Below are 15,783 nucleotides of genomic sequence, written 5' to 3'. Positions count from 1 at the left end.
ATAACCCATGGTCAGAAATTCATCTTTTAACCTACCATTACATGATTAAAAACCTTTCCACCAAAAAGATTCAAAGTCTAGTTCAAAGAAGAACCTATGGAAAAAGTTTAAATGCAAGGTATTGTTGATAGTCCACTATTTTAAGTAAAAGTGAATTATCAAATGAAATGTTTAAGATTACTTGATAATAAAATAGCCCATTAGTTATTATTCTCCATATAAAAAGAAAATCTTACTGAGTATCTTGAAAGCATGTTTTGAGTTGTTTTTTCCAGTAGCCTGATTATCTGAATTGATCATTCATTGTTACACTGTTCTATTTGGACCCTCTGATAGCAATATCAATTATTATTGAGTGGATTTGCCAACATTAAGAATGCAGAACATACCACAGAATATACTCCACACTGGGGATACAGAAGGGGTAACAAACTCAGAACCTTCGTCTCATTGCCATACTCACATCAAATTAGATAACCTAATCCATTACATATGTATATGCTAATACCACTTTGGAAGAAATTCCATAAATCTTCCACCTAAAATTACTTAATCTCAAAAGTTTTACATTCTCCAAGAAAACCAAGATAAGCAGCAATTAAATTTTTAATATGAATGCTAGGTTTTAAAGCAAGAAATTACAGCACTGTGTACATTAGATCTTAGAGAGAGACACAAATTTACTAACAGAGAATCTCTATCTTTAAGTAACTTGTGTATGTGAAACTTTAGTCAAAAGCAGAAACTGGTCAAGGTCCATAAAATTCAAGTAAGCAATAGAAAGAGTCAAGGGCAAGCACACACCATTCTATATGCAAAAACTGGGCCTATATGGGTCATGCTATTTAATGATGAGTAAAGAAAAGCACATACATATAAAAATATTTTCTAAAACAAAAAAAGAACATCAACCTAAAAATTCAATAACTACATGGGTTTAAACGTGATTTATTAATGATCCAGAAGCAAAATCATGGAGATGTTTGGCAGTCTTAACAGATCACAAGAAGCAGTGTTTCTCTGCAACAGGAAAATATATATATCACAGAAGAAGAAAGTTACGTCTAGAAAGTTAAAGATGCAAGGCTGGGCTCATGTATTAGTACCTACTCTCTCTTGAAATCCACTAAAATTACATTAAAACAATTTTTAAAGACAAATTGACAAGAACAAAGAGTAACAGCAGAGACAGCAGCAGCAGTAACATGGAAGAGGCCGTGTAACAGATGCATGAGTGGAAAGTGACTTAGTGGACTGCAGAGAGCTGGGCCCTCAGCCAGCAGTGGGATTTTCCCTAAAACTTGGGGAGAGGTGTTTACCTTACAATGATCATGACAGCACCGTTCTCCACATGAACTAAGTACAGTGAGCAGATAAGAAGAAAAGGAAACATAATCCCATGGCTTCAACACTGTGCCACTTGAACAAGAATGCATAAAAGAATGTTTTTGTTTTAAAAACTCTTCTACAATCGTAGAGACTTGTGATACATTCTACAATGCCTCATATTTGGGTTTTCTTGCACAGCTATTTGCACCTCCCTCTTTTTTCCCCTAGCTTGCCATTATGATCACTAAGAGAGAATCTCTTTACTTAACCATACAATCTACCTGTGTAAAATTTTCTATAATAAATTTACAAGTGCTTTACCCCTACGTGTAATAATGCCTAACATATAACAGGCATTCAATATAGATCTTCTAAATGAACAATAATAACAGTAAAAACAATGAATAAAAGGTGGTGCTGGTATGGTAATGGGAGATTGGAGTTAAACTGGTGGACAGAGTTTGGTGCAGAAATTACAAGGAATGGGTTAAATGCACACATAGCAAGACAGAAAAATCTTGAAAACATAGCTCTTAGTGGAAAAAAAAGTAGGACATAATGAGATGCGAGACAAGAGTATTCTTCACATACATTAAAAAAACAGTACACAAAAACAAAATTACCATTTTCAACATAGATAAAACAGAATTCATAAATATATAAAGAATACTATTATCACGATCAGAATTTAAAGCAAAGTAAAGAAGACAGTGTGGTACTGGCAAGAGGACTGAAAATATATCAATGGAATACAACAGGTGGCCCAGAAACAGGCCTGAATTATGACAAAAGCTGCCTTGCTGCACAAGGATGGTCTTTTCACTAAATGTTTTTTGATAAAGTGGCCATTCATATGTAAAAAACTAACCTTGACCCCTACTACCTCAAACCACACATATAAATTGATTGCAAGTGAATCAGAAATATAAATGTGAATGTTCAATAATTAGGTTCTAGGACAACACAGTCTGACAGAGCTTTCTGCACTGATGAAAATACTATTTATCTGTGCTTTTCCATATGGTAGCCACCAGCCACATGTGGTTATTAAGCACTTGAAATGTGGCTACTGTGACTAAGAAAGTAAACTTTGAATTAAATTTTAATTAATTAAATTTAAATTCCCACATGGAGCTAGTGGTTACCACACTAGACAGTGAAGTTCTAAAAGATAACAGGAATATATATCTTCCTGATATTTCTTACAGAGGACAGAAAAAGCAATAAGTCTAAGGGAAACAAATGATAAATTGTATTGCATTTATATTAATAATCTGTCTGTCAAAATATACCACTCGGAAAAATGAAAAGGCAAGTTGTAGAATGGAAGATACTTTTAACAAATATAACTGACAAAGGGTTCATACTCAAAACGTGTAAAGCAAGCCTACAAATCAACAAGAAAAATGACAGACAACTCAGTAGAAAACATGTGAAAGAGATTTTAGTAGGCACTTCACAAAAGATGATATCCAAATGGCCAATAAATGCATTTAAAAATGCTCAACCTCAGTGTTAGTACAAATTAAAACCACAATTAAGATATACTCATAACCTCCAACAAAATGTTTGAAATTTTAAAAAGACCAACAATAGGAACAGCCAGAATTTTCATATATTGTTCATGAGAATAAAATTGGCAGAAATCACTTTTTACTGTGATGTCTACTGAAACTGAATGCCTACCCCATGACACAATAATTTCACACATGACTATGTGCACCAAAAAACATGATCACCAGAATGTTCACAGCAGCATTATTAATAGCCACAAACTGAAACAACCAAATGTCTGCATCTAAAATATAACAGATAAATTGTGGTATAGTAATACAAAAGAACATTATATAGCAATGAAAATCAGCAAATTATATCTGCACAAACATAATACTGAGCAAAAAGGCCAGGCACAAAATACTTACAGTATCCTTCCATTTATAACAAGTTCTAAAACTACAGGCCAAGCTAAGTGTCTGAGGACAGGCTTGTAAGAGGCTAACAAGGGGAGGAAGGAGAAATTAGGACTGGAAGGGGAATGAGAAGGGTTTAGGGAAAGGGGAGAAGTTCTGTTTCTTGACCTAGATGTCTGCTGCATGTTAATCCACCAATGTTTTGTGCACTTTTCTACATAAAGTTTTAAAAAATACAGCTCACAAATGGTACAGCTGCTTTGAAAACAGTATGAAGGTTCTTCAAAAAAAATTAAAAACAAAACTACCATATGATCCAGCAATCCCACTTCTGGGTATAAACACTAAAGAACTAAAAACAGGATCTCAAAAAGGCTATCACAATTGTCAAGAGGTAGAAGTGACCTAAATATCCATTGATGGATAAATGAATAAAGAAAATGTGGTACACAAACACACACACACACACACACACACAGGAATATTATTCAGCCTTAAAAAGAAGAAACTCCAGTTACATGCTACATGAATGAACCTTGAGGGCATTATGCTAAGTGAAATAAGCCAGTCACAAAAAGACAAATATTGCATGACTCCACTTACATGAGGTACGTGAAGTAGTCACGCTCAGAGAAACAGACAGTAGAATGGCGGCTGCCAGGGGCTATGGGGAGGAAGAAGGTAGCAAGTTGTTCAGTGGGTATACAGTTTTAGTCATGTAGCATCGGGGAGTTCTAGGGACCTGTGCACAACAATGTGTATGTGGTTGGCAATACTGTAATGTACACTTGAAAACTGCTGGGGGGTTGAGTTATATGATATTCTGCCACAATTAAATAAAAAACAAAATACATATTACAAGAACACATTCAAATGGTTATCTTTGCAGGGAGAGGTGAATGAGACACATCATGGGAACAAAAAGGAAAACGTATGCGTGCCTGTACACCTATGTGCACATGTGTGTTTGCTTAAAGAAGGGCCATGACCTAGAATAGTAACATATCATGAACTCAAGCACACCCCCAAGGTTGGAACAAACCAAAACAGACGACAACAGTAAAATCCAATGGTGTTAAAGCCAACCATTTGGGAAGAGAACTGAAACTTCATTTCTTACAGAAAAGTAAACTGCAGAGGGAATAGTTAAATGTTCAAAAGTAAATAAATAAAAGCAGCAAAATAAAGTACAATGGTGAATTTCTACATAATTTTGAAGTGAAAAGGTGCTTCATAAAAATCAAAGCAAAGAGCAAAGAAAGGTTGACAGATCTGACTGGGTAAGAAGTAAAATATTTAAAGGTTGACAAAAGTATAGTGGGGAGAAAAGTGTATCTTAAAACAACAGGTTACTATCTTTCATGTATACAATGTCCTTAAAAATCACTAGGAAAAATATTAACACCCTCTCTTGAAAGATGACAAAGGTCAAAAATTGACATAAAAAACAGTCAGTAAACATATGTATGACTGCTTATCATCATTGGTAATCAAAATTAAGGAATGTTTTGCCCTTAAACTGGTGAAGAATAAAAAACCATGAAAACGACCATTGTCTCAATGATGGGAATAGGGACAGTCATATATACTGGAAGAACTTTATACAGCTTTTGTGGAGGATAATTTGTCAATACTCATTGAAAGCCTTAAAAAATGTAGATACTCAACAATTCCACTTCAAAGTATAACCTAATGAAAAACAATGTATGCAAAGATGTATAAACAAGTTAATGCACCAACAACCTAAATGTCCATCAGGTCAAATAAATTATGAAACATTACAGAGCCAATTAAATTCATATAGCAGATCAATGTTTCTTAACCATATTAACTTATGTGCAATGCTTCCTGCTACTATATTCTGCAGATTCCACAAGCTACATGTTTATTAAACTTTGTCACTTAAGTTATAAAAACAGACTGGATAATGTTCTTCCGACCACACACACACACCTTTCCACTCAATGGTTCCAACAGCCTCTTCACTTCCCGGACTGAGGGGCAATATTTCAACCTGAGAAAACATCACTGTGCATTGTGCTCCTACTAATTTCCTTCTTTCTTAAATGAAATTAGAAAACATTTACTTTGCTCCTTGAAAAAAACATTAAAAATTTCAGAAAACTTTAAGTATATTTTATTACATTCATTTCACATAAAAGAGAATGGATATTTTTTCAGCCCCCAAACAGAACACTACTAAAACTTACTGTTTATTAACGTTCCTTTAATCTTACATTTGTTATAGGCAATCGTTTATTTTATATTTCAAAGTAGTTTAAAGAGTTTTAGAGTCTTGTGAAGTGGCCATTCAGGGACAGTGACAGAAAAGTACAAAACAAATCAATTCATATCTGATAACAAACCACTATCAATGCACTTAGCAAACAAGGGAACTTTCCAGAACAAAGCAAAATACAGCACAACCAATGATGTAAGCAGAAAAAAAAATTTCAAACTTTCCTAAACTGATCACAAATGATGACGGTAGCAGTGACTACTTCAAGAGTTTGGGGGATCTTATTAAATTATATTCAATACTAAGCTAATGCTCATCCACTGAGCGCCTATTATGTACTATAGTAAGCAAAACACAATTTAGAAGAACATCAGTCAAAGTTTCCTAGACACAAAACTATAAGATAGTGGAGGAGAGAGAAAGGCTAACACAATCAGAAAATCAAATCAAGCATTATTCTTTGCCTATAGTATTTGAATAAAATTTAAAGGAGATTTATAAGTTATAATTAATATAATACTTTAACATGTCATAAAATCTAAAATTGTTAATGTGCTATCCAGATCATCTAAATAGCTAAAATGTCTTAGTTCTAAACCGTGCTTTAGAATAAGGGATGAAGTTACATAGGATGAATGCTTATTTACTGAAGGTTTTGCATGCTGCTTAAAGGAAAAACAAAAACCCACACACACAAACTTTGCCTCCTCAGACCACAGCCTTCTTCCCGTTATACATCACTGAAAAAGAAGGTAGATCTCAATGCTCTCTGATCCATGTTTCTCTCAAATAGGAATTCAACTTAGACCTTTAAGGAGTTGGTTTCTTTCTCATACAAGATTTAGCAGATGAGCCTACTTGAGATTTAAAACGGAAAAAAAAGGAGGAAAGAAAGAGAAGATTTTTACTAATTGTCTATTTTTACCTTGCAGGTTCATAATATATGACAATCCTCTGGACCTCGACTTCCTCATATGTCAAATAGACTTTATCCCCTCTTACTTCTGAAGTGACAGGGCATTTTTAAGAATTAAATGAGAAAGTGAGCAATGTTCAAATATTAGTTTCCATTCCGGAGAGGGACCAAGTCCAGGGAATCCACATTACGCCATTTAGAGACAGCAGGACGCAGCTAACACACAACGGCCTGGAATTAATTCAAGGAGCCTAATTTCAGTCTCTTCTCTGTGTCTCAGCCGGAAAAGTGACAAAGAAGATAAAGACTGAACCAGATGATCTCTCAAGTCTTATCCACTGGTAATATTCTAACAAGCTAGAAACACACACACACACACACACACATACACTCTCTCTCTCTCTCTCTCATAATTTGACTATAAGGTGAAGTTCGCTAGAAAATTTGACTTTGCAAGGCCACAAGTCAAATCCTCCTTAATAACTAAAGCTTCAAATTAGGAAACCTACAATCACCTTTATTCTGATTAAGTGTTTACTTTGAAAGAGCCTAAAAAGATATTTGAGAAAGAACCCAATTTCAAAACATTTCAAAACCTATCTACACAGCTCAATCACAATACAGAATAGAAAAGATCAGCACATCAACATCCTTAAGGCATTAAAAAACTAAAATACAGTGAAGTCTAGCTGCAACTCCATAAAACAATGTTCTGTCTGATAAAGGTGCATTTTTTAAAATCAGTGTAGAAAAATTTTCAATAAATAATGTAATAATCTGCCTGGCAATTTGGGAGTGGTAAGGGAGGTGAAAAAAGGAAAGATCTGTGTATCACATAATTTAAGGTAATAAATTCCAACTAGATAATGAATTCAAATGGAAACAAAGTATGGGTAAATGTTTAAATAATTTAGGGGCAGAAAAATCAACAAAAAAGTAAACAAAACTTAAATGCAGCCAATCTACAAAACTGAAATACATACTGTCTCATGAGAAAGAACTGATGCCCTCACAATACACGGCCAATACAAATCAATTCAATAAATACCCCATTCGAAAAATAGGGCATAGAGCAAACAATTTTAATTATTGGGAGTATTAGGAGGTAAAGGATAACTAAAACCCAGTAAAATATCTTTTCAACTACCAGTTTGTCACTTTTACTTCTTGTTTCACTGTATTTAAAAGAGGGAAAAAAATACCAACAACTCAAGGGGAAAGGGGCAGTCTCAAAACTTTTGGTTGAAGTATACAACTTGGTAAAATTTTCTGGAAGGCGTTTGGGAATGTAAGCCTTAAAATGTACATACCCTTTGATCCAGCTATTTTCCTTCTAGAAACACTCTAAGGAAATAATAAGTGCTTCAAAGATTCAACTACAACGTTTTCAATGTCTTTTATGATAGCAAATAAAAATAAAAGACAGAAAACAAGAACTAAACAATCTAGGTATCTAACAAGAAAGACTACTTTATAAAGAAACTTCAGCACAGCTCCTTAACGGAGTATCATGTAATGATTAAAGATGATTTAGAACACAGTATGTGAGGAAAAAAAATTATACAACCCTAAATATATTATAATCTCATTGTAGAAAGATAGGCCTTTGATATACACCAGAAATGCCTGTTTTTGTTTGGTGTAATTACAGGTGCTTTCTTTGCCCCTTGTCCATATATCCTAAATTGTCTACAATGAGTATGATGAATTTGAATAAGTAATTTTTAATTAAATTACCTATGATAAGAATACAATGAAGCAGCATTTTATGTGTGAGATTTGGGAAAAGATGACGTGAAGAAAAAAGTAAGTAAATTCTAAAATTACTGGGTATTATTAGTTTCACAGGTTTGGATCTGTTTCTTTGTTGGGAATTTTCTGGACAACATAAGAAATATCGTTAATTCAAATTTCTCAGCAACAGTTAAAATGAGAAAATTATTTTACTTTAATATGTCAAAAACATGCTTTAAAGATCTAATTTCTGGCCTTAAGAAAACTAACATTTAAAGGAATCCTATCTCGTCTAACAGCTGTTAGTGACATTCATACTGACATGCTCGGCAATCAGCAAAGGTATTTTAAATGATACACCACTTCCGGAAAATATACTACTTTAATGAGTTGGAACCTCAAAATGAGTAGGTAACTGATAAGCATGTGATTCTGTGATAAGCATGCTTTCTAAGGTTTCTTCTATATCCCGTTAAAGAATTTGGGGAATACCACATAAAGAACAAAAAATGAGAAAGATATCCTAGAAAGTTCCAGCAGTCCTAGAAAACAGAAAACAAAGGCTGTACAATGATCTGGAAAGAAATGAAAAAACGAACAACTTCCCTTCTCAACTTCTCCTTAATTCTCCCTTAAAAAACCACTCTCCTTTAGCTTATCATGCACATCAGAAAGCCTGAGAGAAAACTCAAGGTCTGAGCAATCCAAAGTCAACACGAAACCAGCTTCTTAAACAACTGGAGTCACCTAATTTGAGCACCCATAGAAATAACTAAAGATCCCCTAAAATCTACAGAACATCACCTACTCTAAAAGTTCCTTAGAATCTTTCAAGAAAAACTGTATTAATAACTTCATTATCAAGAAGACCATATCCCACCATTTACTTTGTTGTCAAAAGCTATTATACATAAGGTGTGAAAATAAGTTAGTACGATGGTCACCTATTTTAGGACATGCTTTACACAACACTGGATTAGATATCAAAGTTTTGAACCCTTACTGACCACGTGATGGGTGTGATACCTCATGGAAATCACTTTACCCTTATGCCTCAATTTCCCTATATGCCCTGCTTCTATCAGAGATTCTATCAAATAAAAAACTATTCAAACATATTAGTCATAAAAATACTATTAGGGCCAGCCCTGATGGCCTGGTGGTTAAAGTTTGGCACACTCCGCTTCAGTGGTCCAGGTTCCGCTCCCAGGTGTGGAACCACACCACTCGTCTGTCAGTAGCCATGCTGTGGCAGTGGCTCACACAGAAGAACCAGAAAGACTTACAACTAGGAAGTACAACTATGTACTAGGGTTTTGGGGAGGGGAAAAAACCCAAAAAACTATTAAATGACAGCAAAAAATGTTACAAGGTCACCAGGCTGAAATATATTTGAACTGAATGAATCAGTTTCTCTGATTGCGGAGTAGATGGACAGGCAGCAAGAGGTTCCTGTTAGGAGGACAGGAAGGGGATCTGCCATGAATGAAGGGTAAGAAGCGAGACAAAAAGGTGGTTTTTAAGATGGCAAGGTTGATGTGCCACATTCACTGCTGCTTCTGTATGACCTTTTCTTTTTAATTACAGATAATAAAAAGAGTGAGTGGAAATATTTTGGTCTCCAGGCAGGCGAAGTTCAGCAAGGAAACCTGCCACTGAGTGAGAGAATAATGCTACAACAGTGCAAACGCACATCGTGTGTGCAAACAGAGCTGGCATCATTATTTGAGACTAAGAAATGCCTGCTGGACAGGCACCAGTGTACCCTGGAACGTATGGATAATAGCTGTATTTGTTAGAAGCAGCTGGCCTAAAATTCAGAGATCCAAGTTCTAATGCCAAAGCTTTGCTATTAAACTAAGCAATATAACCTTGTTATATCAACTTTTCCGGGGATTATCTAAAAACTAGGAAAAGATCATCTCTAAGTTCTCTTCCACTTTTCAAACTGTAACACTATTTTACAGATGTATAGAAGTGAATTCTTAAAATCTAATATAAACATGTTAGGCACTGAAATACAGGTGCCTCTAAGTGTAAGGTACTATAATCAATGATGTAGACACTGATTTTCCTGAAAATAGCACTACATTAGAAGGTCCAGTATAAGACAGGGCTTGAAAATGTGGAAAATAAATTAGGTAAAATGTGCCAAACTACTATTAACAAGATCAAGTTTTGGAGGGAAAAGTCAATTATTATGATCATCATTATTTAATCTATCACTTAAAAAGTACATTGATATTTACACTAAGTAATTCTCAAAAGACACACTACTAATCTGAGGTTCTAGATAATGAATCTCTGTCTTGAAATCTTAAATGCAGTTAAGAATGACAGATGCATGAAAAAGGAAGTCCTTTTTTTCTACCAGTGGCCCTTCTCAAAAAGTCAGTAATAGCACTTTAGAATCTTCAGTAGACTCTTCAGAAAAGCATCACAGAAAATGATTATTCTTTAAATTTTTTGGCCTTATTTTCCAATATAAGTAAAATGAGCAGTTTCAGTAACTCCACGTTAGACTTTTAATTCCAATTTAATATATTACTGACAGCCTTTAGGACAATACTAAACTATTTCTTTGACTACATTTATCGACCCCCTATTAAAGCAAACATCTCCTCCATTAAATGAGTCTTTTTTCACGTTTGATTTTGACTGAAGAACAAACCACCAACTACAAAAGGTGAAAATGACCTCACTGTCAAGCAAAATATGACTCAATCAGCTTTTGACAACTTATGTTTTAAAATAATATAAAGCCCTCAGTAAAAATGTAAACTCTCTTAGAAACCCTCAATGTAAGCCCATGTATTATATACTTCAAGATGGAACTGATTAGGAAGCAAAATTAATTTTGAATATTTTTCTCCAAACACCTTTCTTTAAAACAAAAGCAAAGTGCAGAAAGCCATTAACTTTCAGTAAAAAAAAATACATTCAAGAGCAGAGAGTGCCTATGGGAAAGCCAGTTCTAAATTCTGAATAACAAAATTAACATTCACATTTTGGTTATCTAATAGGAAAGGCATCAAAGAACACTGAAAGATGACATGTCATAAGTTCTGGGTTCTAGTTCTTGGTTCTGTCACTAAGTAATCAAGTGATCTTAATATCTTGACTTTCTCTGTAAAGAAAGGGAAATTGTATGATCTGTAAGGTTCCATTTCAACTCTTAAGTATTTCAATATTCTTATGGTCAAGTTTTTAGAAGCTTAAAAACAGGAAAAGAAAACTGATTTTGTCCCCCCTTCCCACAAGAACATTCTCTGTCAAGAAAAGCTTGACTCTTATTTTCATATCTTCTTCCAACCAAAATAAATAAATAAATAAATAAATAAAAGGAGACATATTTAGTGTTTGTGCATCTTCTAATCAGACACTATTAATCATTTCTTTTAAAATTAAATTACCTACCTCACTGGGGTGTTGTGAGGATTAATTCATTAGTGTTTGTAAAGCACTTTGAGATCCTCAGGTCAAAGGCGCTATAGAAGTGCAAAGTAGTAGTATTATTACTAGATTCTTTGCTTATTTAAGGAATTTCACAATCCTTTAAAACCTAACTGTGTTATGATTCAGATACCTATTTGTAAAACCCTGCAATTTATCCACATTACTTTTAACTTTCTGAATATATTATAAATAGACAGGGGCAGGATGTTTCAAAACAAATTATTTTAAAGGTTTAACTTTGATCCTCAAACAGTGGGAGAGAGCAAGAGAAAATTCTAGTGTGACAAATTTTGTTTAGCATAAAATTTAGTGAGAAATCTTGTCAATCGGATTTAGAAGTGTGCCTAACTTGTACCCAAAACAAAACAAAACCCACTTTAATCACAGATACTGTAATGAGAAATTCCTTTCTTCAAAGAGAAAAGGAAACAATTTTTAAAAGGTTATAAATTACATTACACGTTTATACATGCAACTGTCATTTAAAACCTTTGTATTTAAATCACAGTAACAGTATTAGTATGAACTGACGTAAAAATAATTGATTAGAATTTCTTTAAACTAGCCTCCCACCCCCAATTACACAAAGTATACTAAGCATTGAGAAGAGGTCAAAGCAATTTTGCTATATGGAGTTTTAAGAGAAAAAACTGAGGAGGGCCAAGGCTTCAAAAAAAATTAAAATCTTGAATTATTCCACCACTTCCCACCCCTTTATCTAGCCAAATATTTTTACAATTAAAGCATTATGTTTTTAAATCAAAACCACACACACACACGTACATACGCACAAAGCTAAGAGAACCAGAGCTATCTCTACATTGGATATTCTGCTTGACAAAGACACTTCTTTTTAAAAAAATGCCAACATCCTCTGATGAGATTCTCCAGTGCAACACAAGCTCCAGTCCCAAAAGCAAACTGAAATTTAGATATTAAACTTTAAATGCTTACCTCCTGCTCCTGTTGAAAGATGACGACTCTACCACCTTTATCTCCTGTTGCTAGTAATTCTCCAGAATGATTAAACTCTACTGTAGAAATTATATCTGCTGTATAATTGAAACAAAAACGAAGATATCAGTTTTTCTTTCCCAACTAACTACAGTTTAAGAATTTAGCATGTTTTTCCAAACACATTCTAAGCCTATATTTATTTCATGAATACTTTGGTTCACTAAAAACTAATTATCCCCAGAATAAATCAATATGAAACTACTTTAACAAATAGGAACACAACAAACAATAAATATTAGTGGTTTATATTAATATTTCACTAAATTCATGAATGTAAAGAAATTAACAATTTGTGAAACATTCTATGATAGCATCATTAAACAAGAACAATTATCTTGCTAATCTTCTTTCTTATATACTTCTGATAAGGTTCTTTACACAAATCCAAATATGGTTTATAAAATTAAGGCAGATATAGCTGAAACAGGGAAAATTTATTAAATGTAAAAATAATTTCAGAAGAAATTTTAAGTCCTAAATTAATAAATTCAAATTCATGAAGTCAAACAAAAATTTGCAAATAGAACACATTTATACCAGAAACGTTTTGTGCTATGCACCTTCAATATGCACAGCTCTTCTTGTGGCTCCCAAACACTGCAGGGACTACTAGAATCAGTCATGTTACACTCAAAGTCGGTGCTAACTTCACAGTCAAGTTCAAATAAAGTTATCGGGGGTTTTTTCCTTGCTTTTTGACACCAGAGCCATTTTCCTAAGAAAAAAACCTAAGTTACAGAATTGGGCATTAAGATGAAGCAATTACACTGTACAATTCACCATTGTTATGAACAAGTTCTTCACTATAAACATAGTATGCCAAATTAGAAAAGACCCCATTACATACATTTTAAATAAATAACTTTTTTTTTTTACAGAAGATAAGGGTCATTTTCTGGTCTACATTAGCTCACTGTAAGAATTTAAGAATGTGACTTTATATAATAAAGAAGACTATATACCTTAAACTAAAAAATTTACTGACCAACGTATCTTAACAATAATCTGTCCAACACTGGATCTTATTTTCTTTTTAGTGATTTTTCCAAGTCCAGCTTGATTTTGGAAAGCTTTCTTTGCTTCCTCCATTGTCTAGGTCCAAGGACTTCACCTTTGTGGAACCCTCTGAAAGTTAAACACGCTCTCCCAAGAAACGGCACATATTTATATTTAAGTGCACACAAAAATCTGCATACAATTCAGAGGGTATGAACGGCACCCCACCTCCAGGTTAAACACCTTAACCCAGACAGCCCACCAAGGTCAGTGATATCAACAGGAAAGAAATTTATTGTTTACACTGCATGCATATGTAACACAAAGGCATAAAGCTGAATATACTGGATTACTCTGTAAAGCCAAACATGAATAAGTGCTTTTAAAAGCCATTCTATTAGGTGCTCTGTACTGTACTTCTGTGGTGAATATAATAAAGAATTAAAAATAGAGATAGTTCCTGCACTTAAAGCACAGTAGAGTACAGCTGGAGGGAGAAAATAAGTAGCAGCTAACTATATCAGAGCATACGGAGTCACATCTTATTCAAAAGTTAGGTTCTAAAATTAGGCAATAAGGTGAAAATCATACACAGTAAAAATTATCTTTAAATTCAAACCCCTCGGACAGGTATCACTTTGGAGATGCAAATTCTTTCTCTTCTAAGTCCAACTCAGCCAATTTCCCCACAGCATTAATAATTTGTGGTTCCTGTGGCTAACTCATCAAATGAACTAGTTTATTTAAATATAAAGTCATGCTACACCAAAAACACTTATCTTTGAATTCTAGAATATGCTCTTGGCTTGGTGAAATGCTCACAGCTGACACCAACACCAGATTTATTCTCCTGTTCACTCAATGGAATAACAGGGAGAGTTGGCTCAGTATTTAAATTCTTGCATCTGTTCTCCAGGTCCAAATTACTGCATTCATCTAAATTAAAGTCATTACGACTCCTTGTTAGGAAGAGGAACTGCTATGGCTGAAACTTACTAAGGCGATATGTCAACGTTCACAGTATGACTAGCTGACTAGCCTCTGCTGAGCAGTAGTGAAAAGCCGGGGGAAAAGGTGTGCTGCAAGATGGGCTCAATTTCTAGTGGGGGAGAAATCTTCATCTTCCTTAGGTGAGCTGGAAAGGAGAAAATCTAGAGATGATTACATCAGTAAGGAGATCATTATAATAAAGGATTGAGGAGATCTGGGAAGGGGGTAGTGGTGGTGGGGATTTCACACTTATTCTTAGAAGACTGAACAAGAATCAAGTAACAAAGTAGCAGGCACAATACCCCCCCCAAAGTACTGACTCACATAGCTAGTTATAACGTGTTCACTCAATATGTGATGGGAGAGGAAGAAAGAAGCGTGTGTATATGTGTCTGTGTGCTCGTGGCGGGTCAAAAGAGCGGGACGGGGATGGAGAAAAGGACGGGGAGGGAGAGGGAACAGAATGAAAAAGACCAATAACTTATTGCAAGATGCAACAGGAATAATACACCTGCTTTTACAACGTGTCACTTCTCATCCCAGGAATGGTTATTTTACAAGGAGACTTCCAGATAGTGATGATGTGTGTTTAGTACTGAACCAGCTTTGTAGCAAGGGTACAAAACTTAGCACAACGGAGACAGGCTGAGGAATCCTAGAGACAACTGGCCTAAATATCAAGAGATGCTCAATGTTACGACAAAACAAGAATCGAACATTTACACCATAAAAAGTCAAGCTACTTTAAATCTTTGAGGGAGAACAAGATTGGGTGAAAGGCATACAATTTTCTCAATTTACAGATATTCTTCAGACACTGGTGTTTGTTAGTACAGTCATCCCTTGGTATCTGCAGGAGACCGGTTTCAGGACCCCTGGCAGATGCCAAAATCTGTGAATGCTCAAGTCCTTTAGTGGGCCCTCTGTATCCGTGATTTTTCCATCTTGGATTCAATTAACCTCAGATAGTAAACATAGCACACGATCTGCGGTTGGTTGAATCTGCAGATGCAGACAGCCAACTGTATTTACCTTGCCAAAAGCCAATGAAAAAAGAGAAAATTTTAGAAATAGCCAACGAAGCCACTGCTTAATTGAACAGTGTAAAGAAATTTTATTTGGAGAAAGGGTGGGTGGACTGACTTGTAGCCGTCTTCCTGGGATTTGAGGGTTTTTTGGTGAGAAAGATTGGTCCT

General features: G+C 34.6%; 1 protein-coding gene across 12 annotated transcripts in view; it reads right to left on the bottom strand.

Annotated features, from left to right (window-relative positions):
* PPP2R2A (protein phosphatase 2 regulatory subunit Balpha) overlaps positions 1 to 15,783 on the bottom strand; it is an 83,131-nt gene that overhangs the window by 17,337 nt on the left and 50,011 nt on the right. For 10 of the 12 annotated variants that reach the window (XM_070607210.1, XM_070607214.1, XM_070607205.1 and 7 more), the window contains one exon: positions 12,539 to 12,636. In XM_070607210.1, the coding sequence (XP_070463311.1) occupies positions 12,539 to 12,636 (98 nt within the window). Of the gene's footprint in view, positions 1 to 3,842; positions 3,899 to 11,545; positions 11,619 to 12,538; positions 12,637 to 15,783 lie in introns of those variants that run through there. The other 2 variants (XM_008532492.2, XM_070607265.1) reach the window with 2 other exon arrangements.

The sequence above is a fragment of the Equus przewalskii genome, chromosome 2 (genome assembly GCF_037783145.1).
Source record: "Equus przewalskii isolate Varuska chromosome 2, EquPr2, whole genome shotgun sequence".
NCBI lineage: Eukaryota > Metazoa > Chordata > Mammalia > Perissodactyla > Equidae > Equus > Equus przewalskii.
This window is presented reverse-complemented; position numbering and strand designations above follow the sequence as displayed.